Raw genomic sequence first — 24,149 nt, forward strand, 5'->3', positions numbered from 1 at the left:
GCCCTGCTGGAAAAAATCTTTTTTTAAATATGGGTAAGTGCGTTCCTTAGAATAGTACTTCAAATCCTTCTGTAGTTTGTCAGTTTTCTTTAATATGTTGGTTTTCAGGAAATCAGCTATTTGTGCTTCTAATTTTTTGAGAAATTCTTCAGCATCAGTAGTGGTTTGATCTTCTCTGATCTGTTTCTCTAAATCTGATATTTCTTGTTTCAATTTCTCTATATGTTTGAAAGCCGTTTCTATCCCTAGAACCATCCAACTACGTGAACACTTATTGGATACGAAGCTAAATCCTATTTTGAAATCTTCGTCGTCTACGAATATAGCCGGAATGTTACGCACTTGTAGGCCAACGGGAATGATATTGTTGTTCAGACAATCTGTAAGGAATTTGGCATGTAGCTCTGTCCTAATAAGTTTTTTACGTAACCTCTCTAAATTGTTGCGAGCTGTTGTTTGTTGTACAGTGTGCGAGCTGTTATTGGCATTCTGAGGTCCTAGTAATGACGGTCCACTCGCTACTTTAGCTATATACTCATCACTATATGTGATTGTTTCTTGTTCTGACATTTATATTTTCGTGTTTTTAGTTTACTAAGAATTATTGTGGTATAAGAAACCTGAACCCAAAATAGAAACACAATATTTTACAACATATTATACACAAAGTGAATGCATTCCATACATACAAATGAATATATATACAAAAATTGTTAGTGCAAGCAAATATCTCTATACATAAGCAGACAATCTAACTATATAAGTAGAAACAACCACTTTCAAAGAAGGGTCCTTGCAGACACGTCTGCGCTAATACATTGACTAGAAACAGGACAACCCAATAGTCCCCAAGGAACTGGGTAACTTAAATTAAATAGAAGAAGGCTCCTTGAGGAATTATTTACTAATATCTCAATAATTTCCTAATAAGTCTTATACAAGTACTTTACTTAAGAAGAAAACATAAGAAGCATGGTATCTTTCAAAATTTTTATATTATTTAGAAAATGATCCCTTTGTTTTTTGCACAAGATTCTCGAAGTTCAAATAATAGGCAACAAAGACGACACTACAATTTCCTATACATTTTCTGTAGTGTGGTACACCGTTGGTACAATATGTAATATACAAATATATACATAGAGTGCTCCTGTACATGCAGTCAGCTAATCCATCTATACACTATATACAAATCCTTGTTTGGACAGGTATGAACCAAACGGTGTATATGCGTCGACGTTTCGGTCTCTATAGTATGTATTTCACCGAGACCATCCTCAGGACTAAGCGTTGCACATGGAATCTACAAAAACATATACAATATATACATAGTCAGTATAACCGAACCAGCTACTCATGTCCAATATTTGATCGTCTGCTTACATTAAAATACCATCACCACACCCAAAGGAAATTGTAGTGTCGTCTTTGTTGCCTATTATTTGAACTTCGAGAATCTTGTGCAAAAAACAAAGGGATCATTTTCTAAATAATATAAAAATTTTGAAAGATACCATGCTTCTTATGTTTTCTTCTTAAGTAAAGTACTTGTATAAGACTTATTAGGAAATTATTGAGATATTAGTAAATAATTCCTCAAGGAGCCTTCTTCTATTTAATTTAAGTTACCCAGTTCCTTGGGGACTATTGGGTTGTCCTGTTTCTAGTCAATGTATTAGCGCAGACGTGTCTGCAAGGACCCTTCTTTGAAAGTGGTTGTTTCTACTTATATAGTTAGATTGTCTGCTTATGTATAGAGATATTTGCTTGCACTAACAATTTTTGTATATATATTCATTTGTATGTATGGAATGCATTCACTTTGTGTATAATATGTTGTAAAATATTGTGTTTCTATTTTGGGTTCAGGTTTCTTATACCACAATAATTCTTAGTAAACTAAAAACACGAAAATATAAATGTCAGAACAAGAAACAATCACATATAGTGATGAGTATATAGCTAAAGTAGCGAGTGGACCGTCATTACTAGGACCTCAGAATGCCAATAACAGCTCGCACACTGTACAACAAACAACAGCTCGCAACAATTTAGAGAGGTTACGTAAAAAACTTATTAGGACAGAGCTACATGCCAAATTCCTTACAGATTGTCTGAACAACAATATCATTCCCGTTGGCCTACAAGTGCGTAACATTCCGGCTATATTCGTAGACGACGAAGATTTCAAAATAGGATTTAGCTTCGTATCCAATAAGTGTTCACGTAGTTGGATGGTTCTAGGGATAGAAACGGCTTTCAAACATATAGAGAAATTGAAACAAGAAATATCAGATTTAGAGAAACAGATCAGAGAAGATCAAACCACTACTGATGCTGAAGAATTTCTCAAAAAATTAGAAGCACAAATAGCTGATTTCCTGAAAACCAACATATTAAAGAAAACTGACAAACTACAGAAGGATTTGAAGTACTATTCTAAGGAACGCACTTACCCATATTTAAAAAAAGATTTTTTCCAGCAGGGCCAGGGACAATCACACTGGGCACCAAAGCAGATTACTTTTTCTGATACAGCATCGTCGAGCTCTGACGAGGGCAGTAATCGAGGACACAATCACAACCAAGGATTTGGAAGAGGGCAAGGACGTGGTCATTTTTTACCGAGAGGCCAAACACCACCACGGGGACGAACTCGCACAACCCGGAGGGGGTGGTACAGAAACCAATACACTCCAGGATTCCGACAAACGAGGAACAATTATTACGAATGGTAGAGGAAATAGACACTCTACCTGGTACAATGGTGGACAATCCCTCGTTAGAAGTAGTCCCTATCTTCAATCTGTCCAAACACGAGTTGAGTAGACAGGAACTAGAACTCCTGAGCTATGGATTGTCCTTTGTTCCTACGAGCCGTAATGATCATTTTAACACCCAAATGGAGATCCATAGATTTTTCAGGACACTTCGGCTTAGACACTATTTTAACAAAAACCCTACTCAAATTCTGCCCCATAACGTCACAGGTCTTCGATGTCCCTCGACATTTTATCCAAGTAACAATCTTATGCCCAAAGAACTACTGACCTTTGAAAATGTAGTTCTCATTGAACTAGATCAGTTATTTAAAGGGAAAAGAAAATATGTGAAATATAATTTCACTAGAGAGCAACATTTAACTCTTGATGCCCTTGCCAAACGGGACGATATTTATATCAAACCTGCAGACAAAGGAGGGAGTATAATAGTGCAGGACAAACTTGATTATGACATGGAGGCCATGTCGCAACTGAATAATACCCTATACTATACCAAACTGAGGGGTGACCCAACTGAAAAAATAAGAACAGAAATATTGACTATCACCAAAGAGGGTCTGGATGGTATGTGGTTAAGCCAAAAAGAATTTGACTACCTGAATAAAAAAGATTTCACTATTCCTGCATTTTATACACTCCCAAAGATCCATAAGAGTACAGAACAACCCCCGGGGAGACCTATTGTGGCGGGATGCGGATCTATTTTGCAACCCCTTGCGGAGTATGTGGATCATTTCATAAAACCCTTTGTGGCACTGACCAAATCATATACCAAGGATAGCATTAGTGTGATCAATGCGTTGGAAGGAGAAGCTTTTGACTCAAATAATAACATCCTAGTGACAATGGATATTGAGAGTTTATACTCCAATATCCCACAAAACGAAGCCCTACATATCATTGATAAAGTACTGCAGAATCAAGCTCGCCCCATGCAAGTTCCGGTGGATTTTGTGATCAAGTGTGCTAAGATAGCATTGGAACGGAACTACTTTATATTCAATGAAGACTTTTATGGTCAACGTAAAGGGGTGGCTATGGGGGCGATTTTCGCCCCAGATATAGCTAATCTATACGTAGCAGATTTTGAGGATAAAGTAATTTTTAATAACAACCCTTTTGGTAAACAGGTTAAAAAATACCTAAGATATATAGACGATGTCTGTTTAATTTGGGAAGGTCCAGAAGATCACCTTTTATCTTTCCATGCATGGCTTAATGAACAAAATCCTAACTTACGTTTCACAATTGAGTACAGTAATCAATCCATAAATTTTTTGGATCTTAATATCAAACATGACAATGGTTCCTTGGTAGTAGATCTATACACTAAGCCCACAGCACGCAACACCTTGCTCAAATACTCAAGCCACCACCCGAGAAATCTAAGAGATAACCTCCCTTTTGGACAATTCTTGCGAATAAAGCGTAATTGCACCAAGAGGGAGGATTATTTCAGGCAGGCTAAGATTCTCCAACAGAAATTGAGTGCGAGACAATATCCATATAGGCTAGTGAAACGAGCACTTAAACGTGCGTGGTACTATGACCGCACTGCATTACTTGGTGAAAACAAGAGGAAGGATGAAACTGACAACACCATTGCCTGTATAACTACTTTTGGCACGGAATCCAATCAGATCAAAAGAATTATTTCAAAAAATTGGCATCTGATACAAAAAGTTGAGCCCCAACTAAGTCCCCCCAGGTTTGCGTTCAAGCGAGCAAGAAACCTCCGGGACCATTTGGTAAAGACCTACAGGGAACCTAAACCTGTCACTTTACTTAATCAATGGGGGCTTCCACCTATTGTAGGACATTATCCATGTGGACAATGTGCCGCATGTGATACTACCACACCAACAAAACTCTGTGTAAGGAATGGAAAACAAATTGTGTTTAAACACCACTCCAATTGCCTCACTAAGAATGTCATCTACTGTATAGAATGCCCATGTAAACTGTTGTACATAGGCAAAACTACCCAAGAAGTGAGAAAAAGAATAACCCAACATCAGTCTCGAATTAGGTGCAAAGTATTAACAGCCCCATTAGTGGAACATTACACACAACAATCCCATGGTCCGAAAGATATGCAATGGTATGTAATAGAGGTGGTCAAAGGTTCGAAAAGAAGGACCAATGTGGATCGTCTACTTACATTAAAAGAGAACAGGTGGATTTGGACCGGAAAAACAGTGGAATGTGGTTTGAACCAATGTGTAGAGTGGCACAGTTTGGCAACCCTATAAGGATGTGATGTCTGATTATCTGAACGTATTCTTTGCAATCCATAGAAATACTGTGATTTTAGCGAGTTGTGGGTGTTCTTTGACTGGTCCTGGTCTTGATATTCACTTGTGTCACTTTTTCCGTTATTAATTTTGTTCTCCACTTGTTGATACTGCTTGTGTGGACTTTTAGCCGTACCTTATCATTATTTGTATGTAATTGTACATTTCGCACAGTATAGGAGGAATCAATCCCTTTAAAACGGGGTATTTTAATACTTTACACTCCATGATAAGATGGCCGCCATGCTCATTGTTCTGAACGCTGCTCGGCGCGCATGCGCCTAGACGCGACAGTTTGTATAGACGCTGACGAACATTTCCTCTAGACGCCGACGGAGACTGGAATGATACGGTCGCGTCCGTGAAGCTCACCAAGTAGGTTCCCTGCCCTATAACTATGACGGACTAGAGAGCTGGCATATTAGTCGTGGATCATTTTAGTGATTGGAGTTTGCACGTTTATTTTCCCTATAGTTTGTATGGTTGGCAGACGTTTGAAAAACCGAGGTGTGTCCCGGTGCACGTGATCATTAAATAGTGACCATCGAGTGTCAAGTTGAATCACGGTGGAGGTAAGCTCCATTATGGTTTTTACCATGGTCGACTACTTTAGGGGAAGGAGTATATTCTGAACCTGTGCATTGTTTACCTAGGAGTGGTTTCAAGTACCCTAAAAGTAATAGCGGATTGAGGCTTGGGAAGACAACCTGTCTAGTGAGTATAAAGAATCTCGGCATGAGGTGCTAAGGAATGAAGGGTTGTATATATGTGTATAAGATGTTTGGACACTTTGGGTGTAGTGATGGTATTTTAATGTAAGCAGACGATCAAATATTGGACATGAGTAGCTGGTTCGGTTATACTGACTATGTATATATTGTATATGTTTTTGTAGATTCCATGTGCAACGCTTAGTCCTGAGGATGGTCTCGGTGAAATACATACTATAGAGACCGAAACGTCGACGCATATACACCGTTTGGTTCATACCTGTCCAAACAAGGATTTGTATATAGTGTATAGATGGATTAGCTGACTGCATGTACAGGAGCACTCTATGTATATATTTGTATATTACATATTGTACCAACGGTGTACCACACTACAGAAAATGTATAGGAAATTGTAGTGTCGTCTTTGTTGCCTATTATTTGAACTTCGAGAATCTTGTGCAAAAAACAAAGGGATCATTTTCTAAATAATATAAAAATTTTGAAAGATACCATGCTTCTTATGTTTTCTTCTTAAGTAAAGTACTTGTATAAGACTTATTAGGAAATTATTGAGATATTAGTAAATAATTCCTCAAGGAGCCTTCTTCTATTTAATTCCATTTAAATATGGCAGTGCTGCTGAGCGGTTCTGGTACTATCCGATTAATAGCGCACTCTCCTCCCAGTACTTGCCCCTGGAAGTGTTATGTATGTCCGTTTTGTTAACAACCACGGCGGGTCCTTTCACTTCCGACCGAGCAAGTAGTAAGGGGGGTGAAAAAGACTCGGAGCCCCGGCCCCCGTCCCAATCCTGTACCTTCCGTTTCTGTGTCGACTACCAGCTGTTCAACAAGGGCACGCGTGGATTTTTAGACAATTTTAGCGCGCACAGGCTGTTCACTGTATCACTGCATTCTCTTTTATGCCCTTATTGTGGGAAAGTGTCACCATTTTTACACAGACTGTGCATTTATCGGAGGTGCCCATAAGCTGAACAGAAGTGTCTCAACATTAAAGCAATAATAATGTAGTTTTATATAGAGCTTCATACTGCGCTTAAGGAGCTGTCAACAACAAGTTTTGCTATTACTAATTGATTCAATTCACCTTCCTCTAAACAGTGAACACAAGCAACAAAATGAAAAAAAAAATATTTGCGTTTCAATCTCAATTTGTAGTGTTATAATGAAATACAAAGCAATTACAATTTGTGTTGTGAACTTGTGAGTGAGTGAGTAGTGAGTGCAGAGTAGTGAGTAGTGAGTGCAGAGTAGTGAGTAGTGAGTGCAGAGTAGTGAGTGCAGAGTAGTGAGTGCAGAGTAGTGAGTAGTGAGTGCAGAGTAGTGAGTAGTGAGTGCAGAGTAGTGAGTAGTGAGTGCAGAGTAGTGAGTAGTGAGTGCAGAGTAGTGAGTAGTGAGTGCAGAGTAGTGAGTGCAGAGTAGTGAGTAGTGAGTGCAGAGTAGTGAGTAGTGAGTGCAGAGTAGTGAGTGCAGAGTAGTGAGTACAGAGTAGTGAGTGCAGAGTAGTGAGTGCAGAGTAGTGAGTGCAGAGTAGTGAGTGCAGAGTAGTGAGTGCAGAGTAGTGAGTGCAGAGTAGTGAGTGCAGAGTAGTGAGTGCAGAGTAGTGAGTAGTGAGTGCACAGTAGTGAGTAGTGAGTGCACAGTAGTGAGTAGTGAGTGCAGAGTAGTGAGTGCAGAGTAGTGAGTGCAGAGTAGTGAGTGCAGAGTAGTGAGTGCAGAGTAGTGAGTAGTGAGTGCACAGTAGTGAGTGCACAGTAGTGAGTAGTGAGTGCACAGTAGTGAGTAGTGAGTGCAGAGTAGTGAGTGCAGAGTAGTGAGTGCAGAGTAGTGAGTAGTGAGTGCACAGTAGTGAGTGAGTGCACAGTAGTGAGTGAGTGCACAGTAGTGAGTGAGTGCACAGTAGTGAGTGCACAGTAGTGAGTGAGTGCACAGTATTGAGTGCACAGTAGTGAGTATTGAGTGCAGAGTAGTGAGTGCAGAGTAGTGAGTGCAGAGTAGTGAGTGCAGAGTAGTGAGTAGTGAGTGCACAGTAGTGAGTAGTGAGTGCACAGTAGTGAGTAGTGAGTGCACAGTAGTGAGTAGTGAGTGCAGAGCAGTGAGTGCAGAGCAGTGAGTGCAGAGTAGTGAGTAGTGAGTGCAGAGTAGTGAGTAGTGAGTGCAGAGTAGTGAGTGCAGAATAGTGAGTAGTGAGTGCAGAGTAGTGAGTGCAGAGTAGTGAGTAGTGAGTGCAGAGTAGTGAGTGCAGAATAGTGAGTAGAGTGCAGAGTAGTGAGTAGTGAGTGCAGAATAGTGAGTAGTGAGTGCAGAGTAGTGAGTGCAGAATAGTGAGTAGTGAGTGCAGAGTAGTGAGTAGTGAGTGCAGAGTAGTGAGTGCAGAATAGTGAGTAGTGAGTGCAGAGTAGTGAGTGCAGAGTAGTGAGTAGTGAGTGCAGAGTAGTGAGTGCAGAGTAGTGAGTGCAGAGTAGTGAGTGCAGAGTAGTGAGTGCAGAGTAGTGAGTAGTGAGTGCAGAGTAGTGAGTAGTGAGTGCAGAGTAGTGAGTGCAGAGTAGTGAGTAGTGAGTGCAGAGTAGTGAGTAGTGAGTGCAGAGTAGTGAGTAGTGAGTGCAGAGTAGTGAGTGCAGAGTAGTGAGTGCAGAGTAGTGAGTGCAGAGTAGTGAGTGCAGAGTAGTGAGTGCAGAGTAGTGAGTGCAGAGTAGTGAGTAGTGAGTGCAGAGTAGTGAGTGCAGAGTAGTGAGTGCAGAGTAGTGAGTAGTGAGTGCAGAGTAGTGAGTGCAGAGTAGTGAGTGCAGAGTAGTGAGTGCAGAGTAGTGAGTGCAGAGTAGTGAGTGCAGAGTAGTGAGTAGTGAGTGCAGAGTAGTGAGTAGTGAGTGCAGAGTAGTGAGTAGTGAGTGCAGAGTAGTGAGTGCAGAGTAGTGAGTGCAGAGTAGTGAGTGCAGAGTAGTGAGTAGTGAGTGCAGAGTAGTGAGTGAGTGCACAGTAGTGAGTGCACAGTAGTGAGTGCACAGTAGTGAGTGCACAGTAGTGAGTGCACAGTAGTGAGTGAGTGCACAGTATTGAGTGCACAGTAGTGAGTATTGAGTGCAGAGTAGTGAGTAGTGAGTGCACAGTAGTGAGTGCACAGTAGTGAGTGCAGAGCAGTGAGTGCAGAGCAGTGAGTGCAGAGCAGTGAGTGTGCAGGGTGAACAATTCCAATCCATACCACATAATTCCATTACACACCATATGCATACACTCCATAACACATGGCTAAAAGACATTGCCATTTACAATGCCATTAGCTCTAACTCAAATAAATCCGAGACCTATTGCATTTCCAATGCTTGTTATTCCAGTCCTCAAAGCGCCAAGATGCTCCTTGGAGTGAACGTTGCGCTATATAAAACCCCTCCTCATTCATTCATTCTTTATTCATTCTGCAAGGTATGTCTTGGAGGGTGAGGGGGAGCCCCCCTCCAAAACAAGAAACCCTGCCCCCTGCATCACAGGGGCTGTGGGGGCTCCTTTACGCCCCGTGGTACAGATCATGTTCATCAGGATAGCAACACATTTGGGAATAATGCTGGCAACAGAAATAGTAAAAACAGTCCTGTTGGAAAACGCTTAACCCCACCAAGATATTGCTAATCAACAGGACAAATGAAATCATCTAGAACAGAGAAGCTCAAAAAGATGCACTAGGAGACAGCGGAAAACTGTGAAAGTAAACAGTACAAACAAAGACTGGTACTAGCACTGAAGAGAACATGTCTAAGACTGCCATCGGTGAACACGAAACACCAGGTAAAAGATGAGACAGTCCCAGGATTCATTCAGAGAGAAAAGGCAATTGACAATATTGATTCAAAGTCTAAAATGCATCAAGAGAGTTTACATGTATTTCCAGAAAAGGAGTGGCTTTGAGGCTGGCCTTAGGGTTAGAATAAAAGATATACACATTAAACATTTAAGTATCTCTTAAGTGAAGCTGGGAAGAGGCGGGGGTTCAGTAGAGCAACAGTGATTTAACTGGAGAGTAAAGCATGGAGGGGAACATGAGGAAGGGTCCCTGGCATTGATGAAAAGAAATATATCCAAGCAGAACCTAGACTGTTGGTGTGCGGTACTTTTGTACCAGTTTGATAAAATATGACAAAATATATCATGGTGACAGGCATAAGCAAGGTTAAATTAAAGGCCACAGTCAGCCACAGTATCAAACGGGCCTACATTGCCTTAAGAACCGCCTGGCTAGGTATGACAAGCCGCCGCTACACACACTGGCTAGTACACAGCTGGTAGGTGCTTTAAATGAATGGAATTCAAATGCCAGGAAATAATCAATATTCTTCTAGAGTAGCCTATCACATGATTGCATTTTAACAGCAGGCTAATTTATCTAAGTAAGCATGCTCAGAAAACTCCCACAACAGACCACGCCTAGGTCAGCCCATAGTAAGTGAGATTTACACCAGGACCAGCACTTGTTCCCCAAGTTTAACAAAACAATGGTGAGGGTCTCATGCCTAAGACACGTTAGTGACTGATCCCGGCATGAAGTTAGGGTTCCCTGATCCATGCTGCCAGAGCCTGGACTAGGGCATACACACAGTTCTCCCAGAACCCCATGAACGAACGTGTGCCCATTAGTGAACTAATATTTATATGTCATGTTCAGGTGCTCACACACAAGGCACAGCGCCAGTAGCGCAGAAAAATAAACTAAATGTTCACCCTTGACTCTGCATAAATACCACTGCAGACCATGAGGTGTGGCGCCGCGGCCAGGGTGACTGACTCCGGAATCTGGGGATCACGGTTCGATCCCGGCGGCAGATTAGCCCAGCACCATGTGACTCTGGGCAATAGCTTGCTTAATCTTCCCGACGGCCCCCAGCGCCTAGAGACCCTTACGGGTGATTGTGCGCTTTACAAATGTGGATTATTATTATTATTATGAGGCAGCTTCAGGTCCTGTGCAGGTTTGTGGACGATCAGCCTAGCAGGGTTTCAAATGCAATCTTGATAAACAGTTAAACCCTGATAGTCAGTTCTATGGTTATAGGAAAGTATACCTTTGGAGGCTCTCATGGTTGTTATGTTATGTTATAGGTATTTATTGTGCGCACAGCTGCTCCAGCAAAGGAGCGTCCTGGTGCCCGAACAAGGTAGAACATAGCACAACTTTCACCTCCCTCAAACCCTTGCCCCATCAATCCCAGGCTGTCCAACAGTACCCGCCTCTCATCCAGGAGAGGTGGTTGGGGAGCTCTGAAGTCAATCACCTTCTATCTTACCGAGGCCAGACTGTGCGATGAACTGGAATGCTTGCTGGGATCGATGGACGAAATTCCACTCAGAGTGTCATTGCTGTTCGGGCTCTGCTGCCTTCGGCTGGGATAACCTTCAAGGAATTGAAAAACAGTTACTAACCCAGACGATACAGTCCTCATCTTTCTGATTGGCATATACAGCCCTCTGTGCCCAACCCAATATTCAGCACACTCCAGTCGTTGCAAGCAAAACAACCATTAGATAGATGCCAGATGTTGAATCCGGCCACAGTCCCCTGATGAATACAGAGTACAATGCCAGCCTTTGGAGGCAAACTGAATTGAGGAAAACACCAGCTGTGGCACTAAAAACAACACCTGGTATACACCAGGCCTAGCCCCCTCATCTACAAGCAGTACATGACCAGCATTGGGAGCCAAACAGATACCCAACATAAACCAGTCTTAGCAGCCAAAGCCATGTCATTGTATATACCCACCCTAGTGCCCACAACTATACCCAGTAGACCATAGCCATTGAAGTCAAACTGTGATCTAGCATAGATCAGCCTTTTGAGCAATGCCAACACTGTGTATTATATTGGGTCCCATTTTGGGCAACCCAGGCCCTGAACGATGAGTTATGAAGGGATAGAAGAACCCCTCCAGGCAGATTTGTGTATTGCTGCATTCCTGTAAGCTGGATAGGACACACTGGAGAAGGGAGAGCAAGGCTTCCCCTGTACTCCCCAAAGGGTGCTCTTGGATTCAGACCGAGGTTACAAGGAAGGGCCTGGACACATCTCAGGAAGGAAATGGGGCCCTGTGCTAAGCTTTTGATGCACATATCACTGTGGCCGACATCCAGGTGAGAACTCTCGCCACTCTCATGACCTGTGTTGAGGGGCAGCCACTTTTGAAGTCGCTCCTGCTGTGACAGACTGTTTTCAAGAGGAAGAGAGGGTAGAGGAGTGGGCACTTCTAAAGGAGCAGGCTCCGAACATAAATCTCAAAGGCTCAGACTCTAAACCATATTGTAATGGACAGTAAGAAGGGGAGATTTATCGTTGACATATGGAGACGGCTTAACTCAACTAACAATTAATTCACATTTTATTCTGGAGCCCACAATAGCCAATCAAGCATCGACCACATGCTCACACACGCCCAGGATATACATGTCTTTACTGAATCCAGGTGCCTTGTGTGTGGGATCTCCGACCACTCCCCCGTCCTCACGACCCTTGCGCTCGACTTACCCAAGCGGCACACTACCATCACTATGAATCCCTGGGCCCTTAAGGTACCCCACATTAAAGAAGCATTGCTTAAGGAAGCTGACCTATATGTCAAAGAAAACGTGGGGTCCATTGCCTCAGCTTGTGCCTTATGGGGAGCATTCGGCGCCGTTATGAAAGGTAGAGCCTTATCGTTGATGGTCGGTCATTAGAGGGAACGCCCTAAACGCATCACAGAACTTGAGGAAGAAATTGTAGTTAGGGAAAAAGACCTGGCACTTACCCCGGACCCGGAGATGCAACACTCACTTACGATGGTCCGTCTCGACTATCAGCAGCTTCTGACGGAGGAGGCCAGGGCACGGTACACCACCACCCGCCATAGGATATATGAGAATGGTAAACAGACGGGTAAACTCCTGGCCTGGTTGGAGAAAAAAAGAACAACTGTCCAGATGGGTGCACTCAGTGAACGGGGCCAATGATACTGTAATCACGGATCCCCAGCAGATTGCCGACACGTTTGTCTCCCATTTCACTTTGGTGTATACGCCCTCTACGACGGTCCAGCCATTTGCAGGTGCAGACCTTCTTTCGACTATTAAGGTGGCATGTCTGTCCGCCCATGACAGAGACTCCCTAGAGGGCGTGATCACAGAGGCTGACATTCAGAAAGCTATCCAAGACGTCCGCTCGGGAAAAGCCATGGGACCCAAAGGGATCCCGATCGAATTCTTGAAGCCAAAGGCTTCTAAGCACTCGCCCCACTTGCTACAAATGTATACTGAGAGCCTTGATAAAGGCGAACTACCAGCTGAGGTTAGGGCGGCATCCATTGTGGTCATCCACAAACAAGGCAAGCTGCCTGATGATTGTAGGTCGTATCAACCAATTTCGCTCCTCAGGGTTGAGGCGAAAATATCGGCAAAACTGTTGGCCAATAGGCCCCTGTATCACTGAACTAGTGCACCCTGATCAAACCGGGTTCATGCCGGGGAGGAATACAGCCCTCAACCTACGTCGGTTGAACAGGGTCCTGGGCAGGCGTGACACCATCAGAGAAGATGCCTCATTACTGTTGTTGGATGCATCAATGGCATTCAACACCATAGAGTGGGATTATCTATTTGTAGTCCTGTATATTATGGGGTTTGGTCCAAACTTCATAAAGTGAATCCGTTTGCTTTATGTTGTCCCAACCACACATGTGGCGGTCAACAAATAGGTCTCTAGACAATTCGCTCTAGGGAGGGGCCCTAGACAGGGGTGTCCTCTGTCTCCCTTACTGTTTGCCTTAGTGCTAGAGCCGCTGGCAGTTTGGGTCAGGGGAGACCCGTGGATTAGAGGTTTGAAGTGGACCGAGAACCATGAAGACCGTATTTTCCTATATGCGGATGGTATCCTCCTGTACATGGCCTCGCCTTCCCACTCTCTCCGCCATGTTCTCCATATATTACACATCTTTGGCGCCCACTCGGGGTACACTACCAACTGAACTAAGTCCCAACTTTACGTGTTGTGGGGTGCTCTGCCATATAATTCTAAAGGATATGACATACCCGTAGCAACAGAGGGCTTCAAGTATCTCGGCATCTACAGAACGTCAGACCCAACCTTGTTCTATGAATTGAACCTACTTGACCCCCTCACATGTCTTCGATCCGATGCCTAAATATTGGCTGCCCCTCCCATTTACTCTCTTGGGACGTGCAGCCCTCTTTAAGATGTTGGCACTACCAAGCTTTCTCTACGTATGGCAAATCACCCTTAATGTTATCCCTAACACCTACTTTGCCAGTACTGACAGCGTAGTGCAGGGGCTGCTGTGGGAAGGTCGGGCCCCACGCATTGCTACGAAAAAGTTGACGATGGGGTGGTATGATAGGGGTATCGTATTACCCGACATCAGGCTTTATTACCAGGCGTCCCAGCTGGTAGCTGTCAACAGGTCGGTGCATGGGGAATATGATGATCCAAACTTCCAGACGGATCGGTGGCTTCTGGGTAGGAGGGCTACAGTAGGGAACTTTACATGCACCCTCACAAGCTTAATCTCACAGGACCCACGGCTCGCACAGTAGAGGTCTAGCACGGGGTGAATAGGAAATGGGGCAGGCATAACAAACTAACAAAAGCCACACCACTCTGGGAACCAGACCTGCTGGGACAGCTCAGCAACTGTCCTGGATTTGACAGGTGGGATATGATCGGTATCTCGACGGTGGGCGACATGTGTGTGGAGGGACACTTAGCAACATTTGCAGACCTACAGTCTAAATACCAGTTAGCCCAGACCAAAGTGTTCCGATATCTACAAATCAGTCATGCGATTAAAGCATCCTTTCCTAAGGATGCCCCACTACCTGAGGCCTCTCCATTGGAGGATCGATTGATTCTTGACCCCATGCCCAAAAAGGCCATATCCCTCACATATAAAAAACTAATAAATAATCATCCGGACCATTTACTGCGCCTAAGACAAAGTTGGGAGGCGAACCTGGGGGATTTAGAGGATGAGGACTGGAGTGATGCCCTGGCTTCCCCCAGAGAAGTAGATATCCCAATGAGATTGCGCCTGGCCCAACTGAAGATCCTTCATCTGATATACATAGGTGTGAGACCTTGGTTAAGATAGGCATGGAACCTTTTTCCATATCCTTTGGGATTGCCCATCAGTACAGTCCTATTGGAGCAAGGTCACAAAACAGATGGCGCTAGCAGGTGGCAAGGCGTTGAAGGCTCCCCCGAGCTATGTCTCCTGAATATTTGGGAGGCTACTGATCTAACACAAACTGAGCAAACATGGCCCGCACTGGGGTGGGTCATTGCAAAACTTGATATCGCTCAGAAATAGGGAGTGGGGGTGGTCCCGGCTCTGCAAGATTGGCCAGCTGACATGCACAGAGCAATGGTCGTTGAGAAAGAGGTTTTTAAAAATGGGGGTCGCCCTAAGAAATGGGATCATAAATGGGGGAACTGGAATAGATACATGGGTAGCGTCTGCTTGTCCCCTACTGTGGAACCTCAACGTGAGCGGCAGAGACTGCTAGATATCTCTGGCATTGATGATGTGCCCTTACCTGGCATGGACTAAGGGGATCACTTCCGTATCAAGCATGCATGGCACAGATATTCTTTCTCAAATTTACCCCATTATGTATATGCTATTCGTTGGGTATACCGGCTACAATAATATGGCTAAATGGAGGGTTTGAACGATGCTTCCCAGATTTCAACTGTGTTGAACATTTGTACTTAGGTGCTGCAGACTTCATTATTATGTCATTGCTGCTTTATTTTTTTCTTTTGTTTTTTCCTTTTCAATAAAAATATTTTTTTTTTAAAAAGGGGAGGTTTAGACCCCAATAACTGTCAACTGTCAAGCAGCCAGTCGGGCTGTGTGAGGAGAAGCTCTGCAAGACTTCTGGCTGTGATCAGGACTAGGGGCCAAGGCCTGCTAGTCTCCTTGCTGCGTAAGGGGACATCGCCCAGGAAATCCAAGACCACCTGCCTTGGAGCACCAACGCCTGCCTGCTGCCAAGACCAGTGTGCCCCATGAGGAAGAGGAGAGCGTTGGAGGGAGCGCGGTCCAGTGGGGAATCCTGTCAGGTGGACTACCTGTGTGAGGTGTGAGAAAACATCTGATGCACCAATCAGGTGGTTGCTCGTGTGCAGGACAGAGTCAACAACCTCCGTAAGCCATGAGAGGCCCACCATGAAGTGAGCCGTGGATATCACTGTGCCAACTGGGACGGGGCCAGCTTGCAGCGAGACGTCAGTGATCCCACATGCCAGGATGGTCCACCGGAAAGTGAGCTGTAACTAATGCTGTGCAGATCGGGCTGGCGCCAGTGTACAGTGAAGGATCAGTGACCTCATATGCGATGAGTGCCGCCAGGCAGGATTCTGCTGTGCCGATCGGGTTGGTGCTCCTGTACAGTGTAGATATGGTGACCCTGTATGCCGGAAGGGGTCACCAGGACTAGCAAGAATTATGACTTGACCTGGAGTGTTGCTGGAGGAGTGAGCTGTCATGGGAACCTCTCCTCGCCTACACCTGGATGAGGGATCAGCATCAGGAACTTTGCACCACATTCCCCCGACTGTGGGATGGACTAAAGACTTGCAAGAAGGAGCTACATGGAACCTCCAGTCACTGCAGGTGCGTGACCATGTGTGAGAACCTCAGGGACCTTCGCTGCATGCAGTGAACTCACCTGAACAAAAGGAACTCCTGATACTTCGATCCTGCAGGCGCAGGTAAGACTGAATTCAAGCTAATTCGGCCCCAGGCAAACTTGCCTACTAGATAATGCTTCCACACTGGAACACTTTTAACTTTAAAAGAGAGTTGGAGTGGACTCTTGAGACTGACTATTGGTGGGGCTTACCCTAGTTGGTGTGACGTAAATAATTAATTTACTCTCTTAATTTCTATGCAGGTAAGTACTTAATCAATAATAACTCAGATCGGATGAAAAAAGACAGAGTCCGTGGTGTTAGAGTTTCTAAGGGTTTTATTCCTCATAAAGGAATGGTCGTGACCAGGATATCATGTTCTGACCACCACAGGGGTGTCAGAAGGGATAGAGCAAACTTTATTGACATTACATAGCTTATATACTTAATTCACATCATAAGTAATGGTGTAAGAGGCGTAACAGCTGAGAGAAGACAAGATAACAGTATACACGTGGTACTAGTACGTAATCAAGAGGCGTGAACTAGGCGTGAACCAGAGGTGTGTGCTAGAAACGTCACTGATAGGTGACGCAAGTGGGTGGCACCAAGGGGTGGTGCTAACAGAATTGTTGCAATGTCAGCAGAATTCGGAAGCTTGGATGCGCGCGCAGCTGCATGACGTGTGATTGACGGGGTGCAGGGGACTTGACATTTACACTGACGGAAAGAGACAGAAGTCTGGCATGTCAGATCAACTTGTACTTTTATCGTATCTGATATCTGATGTTTAGGAACCATACTATCTGGGCGGAAAGGTCTCTAGGGCAGAAGCTATTCTATGCTAACTGTGGATGCGTGTATAAGCGCCTAAGTGTCTGCATGAGAAGCGTGGGGGCACGAGGCCTTCCATGGAAGCATGGTAACAGGGGCTATGATTTACTTGCACTGAGACAGGTCGGCCCTTTGGCTCTGCAGCTGGAGAGGATGTTTACTGGAGCTAGTAGGCAGGAATGCATTCTCGAGGAGCGGAACAGATAACTCGAAGGTTATAGTCAGTCTTGGCAGAAAGCAGGCTGAGCTGAGCGCGAGGGGCCGCGCTGGGAGTAAGTCAGAGTTCACGGGTACAGAGGTAGCCTGGGCAGAGACTGTCAGAGTCAGGAGCCAAAAGAGGCTCGATGGCAGAAATTCAGGGCCTACTCTGTCAGAGCAGGAAAAACATGTAAAGTGTACTACAAAAAGACGGTGGCATAGCATACTTAGGAACGGACTATATGATCCATTCAGGGTGGATCTGAAAGAGGACAAGTTAACGTTGGACGCAAATGTATTTGCGTCTTCATAGCTGACACAGGAGGGAAGTTACATGCACTTTAAGCTGGTACATGGAGTCGGTGGGGTACGCGCTAGGGAACATAACATGACCAAAAATTTATATTTCCTCAGGTGCCTACAGTGAATAGGGAATACCCACTACCGCTAGAGCAAGGAGAGAGTGTTAAATAGGGAACTTCCTATGAAACAATAGAAGCCCAACCTAAGGGGGACTGTGTAATTTATTGTTTCTACTGCGTGCCTTTTCACTTGTGAGCCCATGTCCACCTCCCTGTATCCATCCCATTCCCCTGAAGAACTGCTCAGACCACGCTCACCCTGAGAGTCAAGTGCTGAAGGGGTTCTTGGCCCAGTTGCTAGAATTCATAGTTGGCCGGGCCCCTAGACATCAGGAGTAAAATGCCTGAGCTCCTACAGCTGAGCTCAGTAACTCCTGCTTGCCCGGGGGCCCTCTGAAAGGGGTTGTGACAGGAATCACATGGGCTCATCCATCCCAGCAGTGTTCGGAATAAGGCCCATCCATCCACCAATGCACCACTCACCCCATCACTTGAACTCTAATTGCTGAGGCGAAGTGTTGATCCCTCCAATTCAAAAAAGTCTCCTCACCTTTCCTCACTGAGGAGCCCCGTCGTGCATGCAGCCCAGGTGCTGGGATGGCCAGTGGCTTCACCCCCTCGGTTTCCTGTGTGATCTGCTTCCTCTTACGCCGTCTACGCTTCAGCTGGTGTGCAGCCAGAGCAAGCGCCATCGTGCCCAGAGCTGTGGCAAACAGCACTTTCCGAAGGCCTGGAGACATCCTCAGCTGAGAGAAGACAGACTGCAAAGAGTGGGCATATCAGTAAGTAGCATAAACAAGCTTTGAGATGGGCAAAGGAAAGAGAGACAGAGCAAATCATGGTGCCCAGAACATCAGCAAACCACACCCTCTGCAGGCTGAGTGACACGCAGAGCAGGGAAAGGAAGTTGGCGGAAAACTAATGGAGTGAGCAAAGAGAGAGCAGGCACAGACAGGTCTGAGAGAGAGGAATCCTATCTTTCCAACCAACACCAGTTTGATAACATGGGCACCTCCAAGTCCCAAACTATCCCTATTCCTACAGAGTATCCCAAGGTACCATCCCTTCCCCTCTTATTGTAATCTTAACATGGAGTCGCTTAGTGCTCTATTCACAGATAACAATATCAAGATTCACCGACAAGCTGATTATACATGTAAGAAACTGGACTATTTCAGGGGGTGGACGACTCCCCACCTCAAGAAGTAATCACAACCCTTGTCAGAGTGACCCCTTAAAGTCACTGAATTAACCGGAGCTCAACCCCTGGTAACCACAGCACAGAGCAGACAGGCTTAACTTAATTCAACGTACAAAGTATTTATGCTGTATCAGAACTGTAATAAAGTCGAAAATGCGAACAAACATTCTAAACTGAACACAAAAAAAAAAGAATACGATTTAAAAAACAAAATAACACTAAACTGACATAAATCCAATAAAGGAACAGGCATTTTTTAAGTTTTAAGTTTGAATAACATCAAGAAGAATAAAGTGCTCCATGGGAGACACTTGAACACTCATGGGGTGCCAGACTGCAGGGTCCACTTGCCAATGGTCATCTGAGCAGCTGCAGGAAAGGCCTCTTGCAGCTTGTTGTATCCCTGAAACATGAACAGGAGGTCAGTCTTATGACCTCTGTAATCCACGAACAGGTTCAGTCCTTTCAGGACTCTTCTCAGGTTCCAGAGAGCAGGTTCAGCCCTCTTCTGATCTCCCTCAAGTCGAGAAGTATTATGAAGTGGGTGTCACATTTATGGCCAGCACAAGCTAGTAAGTGGCAATGACCCCTGGGCATGTCCTAACAGGGTACAGGTTTTCAGGGTCGACCCAACGCACATTGGGCATTTCCAAGATGGCAGGAGTCTTTGGCCACACTAATCTTGGTCTTCCAGGGCTGGGTGTGTGTGTGTGTGGGGGGGGGGGGGAGGGGGGGAGGGGGGGCGAGGGCACGGGGTGTACTTTGGTAATCCTAATTTCCTCCCACACCCAAAACAAAAATACAGTTTCAAGGTGGTCACTGTACCCTCAATAAACCGAGAGACAGGGGTCTGGCAGAAAAATAAGGTGTTCCAGCAACCAGACAGTACATACGAAAGAATTGTTTTGGCATTCTGTTCTCACCTTTCAAGTGCATAAGTGTTATATGCAAAACCCCAGATGGTCTATGAAACAGGATCTGACACTCCAGTAGAATTTAACTCTGTCAACACGCGAAACACTACGATTGGAGCCTGCATGGGTCCTTACAAAGGAAAGGCCCTGCCCAGGTATCAGCTACCTTTTGCCTGTAATAAGGGAGACTTCTTTGAAGCTTGCTCTAAGCGTTATATCTAAAACTAGCAGACTGATTAAGCAGGATTTGACACTGCATTGTCAAAAAGGATGTTCATAGTCCCACCCTGCATATTCTGTGTGCCCATTCAGGTCAGGTTATTGTTTGCCCTCGGGAGGCACTTCAAACCCATTCAAACACTAAATACTGCGTACCAGAAGTGGAAGAACAAATGCAAATGGGCCTCTAGAGGGTTTATGTAGAGAAAACAGAAAAGATAACCTTCTAAAAAATATATATTTATTAATATTTATCAATAATTCAACCTAGCCATTGAACTGGATTTTTAATAACTATCAAAAACAGGAGTTTAATTATTTTTCTAGCTTTTTCTTAACCGAAGTTGATTAAATGTAATAATGTAACAGTGTTCTCCTATGGAACAGCTAGCCTTGCTGCATTGATAATGGCTTTGGGGTTTTTTCACTCGAAGGGCATGCTTAATATTAAATGTCTGTACGTCCTACTTATAAATACCAGGCTCTCTGCCTTACGGGCAATAATCCAGTACAAAAGGGGGTGGTGATGGACAAAGCATCTGAATCAATCAAACACTCACACCCAGTCAAAAGATCTGGGTTTAATCCATCACCGTTCTTTAGCCCACTCTGCCACCCCAGTTCAGACATGTCTATATGCAAATCAGTCTGACCCTGAGCCTCATGGGAACAGTCCAGCCCGAACTGCCAAGCCATGTCTTCCCTGGACCGGAAACAAGCTTCCGAGGACCGGTTTCTGGCATTCCAGCCGTCTTCAGCCCAGCTTGCTTGAATCCATTGGCAAAGTGATCAAGGGACTCATGTCTGAGCATACCCTGCCACACTTATGGCGGCCAAAAGCAGTGCAAAAGGGGATGGTGACACCAACAGCATGTTATCAATAGTTCTGTGAAGTTTAGAGCATATTTCTTCAAACATTGCCCCAAATGTGGGAAACCTCTAGAGGCATTCATTCCGACAGTAGATCAGTAACTTAAAGTTGAAGAGTAATCATGATAAATGCAATCTACTTGAACAAGAAGCAGAGAAATTAGAAAAGAAAGCAAGCGCAAAGCCTCCGACACCATCAAAGACCCAAACACTCATGTGTTAATCTAGGTTGCCTTACCTAACCACTGCAAAGAGACAAGCAATTGAACAGAGAGAGCAGGAAGGCTTAGCATTATACATTTCTCTCACCTGTCCAAATGTTGAGTACAGGAAGACAGGGATTTCTGCCACAGTCATTGCAAGTGCTTGGATTATGGAGACACCATCTGTCCTCCTAAATGCCATGATGGAGCTCGGTCACACTGGGTGTGCACAGGTTGATCCGCAAGAAAGCTATGAAAGGCTGCAATGTCTGTGCCCTGTGCACACTGCTGGTGCGAACAGCTTCATCCCAGATTGCACGGTTCAGGAAAACAGAGCCACCAGCACAGATTCTGAAAGGGAAAAGTGATCTTCTTACATTGTCTCAAAACAGTCTACTAAAACTCAACACCACAACTGGATCTAGCACAGCCACTAGGACCTAGCAAAGCCACTAGCACCATAGCACAGCCACTAGCACCATAGCACAGACACTAGGACCATAGCACAGACACTAGGACCATAGCATAGACACTAGGACCATAGCACATCCACTAGGACCATAGCACAGCCACTAGGACCATAGCACAGCCACTAGGACCATAGCACCTCCACTGGGACCAAGCACAGTCACTGGGACCAAGCACAGCCACTGGGACCAAGCACAGCCACTGGGACCAAGCACAGCCGCTAGCACCATAGCACAGCCGCTAGCACCATAGCACAGCCGCTAGCACCATAGCACAGCCACTAGCACCATAGCACAGCCGCTAGCACCATAGCACAGCCGCTAGCACCATAGCACAGCCGCTAGAACCATAGCACAGCCGCTAGGACCATAGCACAGCCACTAGGACAATAGCACAGCCACTAGGACAATAGCACAGCCACTAGCACCATAGCACAGCCACTAGCACAGCCACTAGCACCATAGCACAGCCACTAGGACCATAGCACAGCCACTAGCACCATAGCGCAGCCACTAGCACCATAGCACAGCCACTAGCACCATAGCACAGCCACTAGCACCATAGCACAGCCACTAGCACCATAGCACAGCCACTAGCACCATAGCACAGCCACTAGCACCATAGCACAGCCACTAGGACCATAGCACAGACACTAGGACCATAGCACAGACACTAGGACCATAGCACAGCCACTAGGACCATAGCACAGCCACTAGGACCATAGCACAGCCACTAGGACCATAGCACAGCCACTAGGACCATAGCACCTCCACTGGGACCTAGCACAGCCACTGGGACCATAGCACAGCCGCTAGCACCATAGCACAGCCGCTAGCACCATAGCACAGCCGCTAGCACCATAGCACAGCCGCTAGCACCACAGCACAGCCGCTAGCACCACAGCACAGCCACTAGCACCACAGCACAGCCGCTAGCACCACAGCACAGCCGCTAGCACCACAGCACAGCCGCTAGCACCATAGCACAGCCGCTAGCACCATAGCACAGCCGCTAGCACCATAGCACAGCCGCTAGCACCATAGCACAGCCGCTAGCACCATAGCACAGCCGCTAGCACCATAGCACAGCCACTAGCACCACAGCACAGCCGCTAGCACCATAGCACAGCCACTAGCACCACAGCACAGCCGCTAGCACCGCTAGCACCACAGCACAGCCACTAGCACCATAGCACAGCCGCTAGCACCATAGCACAGCCGCTAGCACCATAGCACAGCCGCTAGCACCATAGCACAGCCGCTAGCACCATAGCACAGCCGCTAGCACCATAGCACAGCCGCTAGCACCATAGCACAGCCGCTAGCACCATAGCACAGCCGCTAGCACCATAGCACAGCCGCTAGCACCATAGCACAGCCGCTAGCACCATAGCACAGCCGCTAGCACCATAGCACAGCCGCTAGCACCATAGCACAACCACTAGGACCATAGCACAGCCACTAGCACCATAGCACAGCCACTAGCACCATAGCACAACCACTAGGACCATAGCACAGCCACTAGGACCATAGTACAGCCACTAGCACCATAGTACAGCCACTAGCACCATAGCACAGCCACTAGCACCATAGCACAGCCACTAGCACCATAGCACAGCCACTAGCACAGCCACTAGCACCATAGCACAGCCACTAGCACCATAGCACAGCCACTAGCACCATAGCACAGCCACTAGCACCATAGCACAGCCACTAGCACCATAGCACAGCCACTAGCACCATAGCACAGCCACTAGCACCATAGCACAGCCACTAGCACCATAGCACAGCCACTAGCACCATAGCACAGCCACTAGGACCATAGCACAGCCACTAGGACCAAGCACAGCCACTAGGACCAAGCACAGCCACTAGCACCATAGCACAGCCACTAGCACCATAGCACAGCCACTAGGACCACAGCACAGCCACAAGACACCAGGGAGAGTAGTAAGTCGCATATAGCCGCAGGACTTTCACATACACGCTTTGTACATAGCCAAATCCAAAATAGCCACCCGACCCACGACGTCTCATCATGGACAAGTGCAAAGCAATCAATAAAAGCTACAAACCCAACAGACATAAAAAACCTTGGTTGCTACAACCAATAGTCACCTCTTAAACAGCCATAGAGCTCACAACTACAAACCGTCCCTTCACACAAGGGCACAAATCATAGAAACTATCCTACACACAATTACAAAACACGACAACCAACTCACAAACCCCGATACATTCATCTCCCAGACACAGCAAAACACAGCAAACCACAGCAATCCTCTCACAAGTAAACGTCCAGACACACACTGCTTAAGTGCATAAACATCCAAGTCAGAACCCTGACAGACACAACCTCTAGCAAAGTGTATACACACAGCCACAAGCCCAGGAAACCAACTACG

At 45.7% G+C, this 24,149-nt stretch overlaps 1 protein-coding gene across 2 annotated transcripts in view; it reads right to left on the minus strand.

Annotated features, from left to right (window-relative positions):
• MIGA2 (mitoguardin 2) overlaps positions 1 to 24,149 on the minus strand; it is a 165,267-nt gene that overhangs the window by 136,098 nt on the left and 5,020 nt on the right. For both annotated transcript variants that reach the window (XM_086924852.1, XM_086924851.1), the window contains exons 2-4: positions 21,384 to 21,628; positions 18,421 to 18,631; positions 11,084 to 11,190 (exon numbers count right to left, since the gene is read on the minus strand). In XM_086924852.1, the coding sequence (XP_086780978.1) occupies positions 11,084 to 11,190; positions 18,421 to 18,631; positions 21,384 to 21,479 (414 nt within the window). In that variant the 5' untranslated portion in view covers positions 21,480 to 21,628. The remainder of the gene's footprint in view (positions 1 to 11,083; positions 11,191 to 18,420; positions 18,632 to 21,383; positions 21,629 to 24,149) is intronic.

The sequence above is a fragment of the Lissotriton vulgaris genome, chromosome 5 (assembly GCF_964263255.1).
Source record: "Lissotriton vulgaris chromosome 5, aLisVul1.2, whole genome shotgun sequence".
NCBI classification, from domain to species: domain Eukaryota; kingdom Metazoa; phylum Chordata; class Amphibia; order Caudata; family Salamandridae; genus Lissotriton; species Lissotriton vulgaris.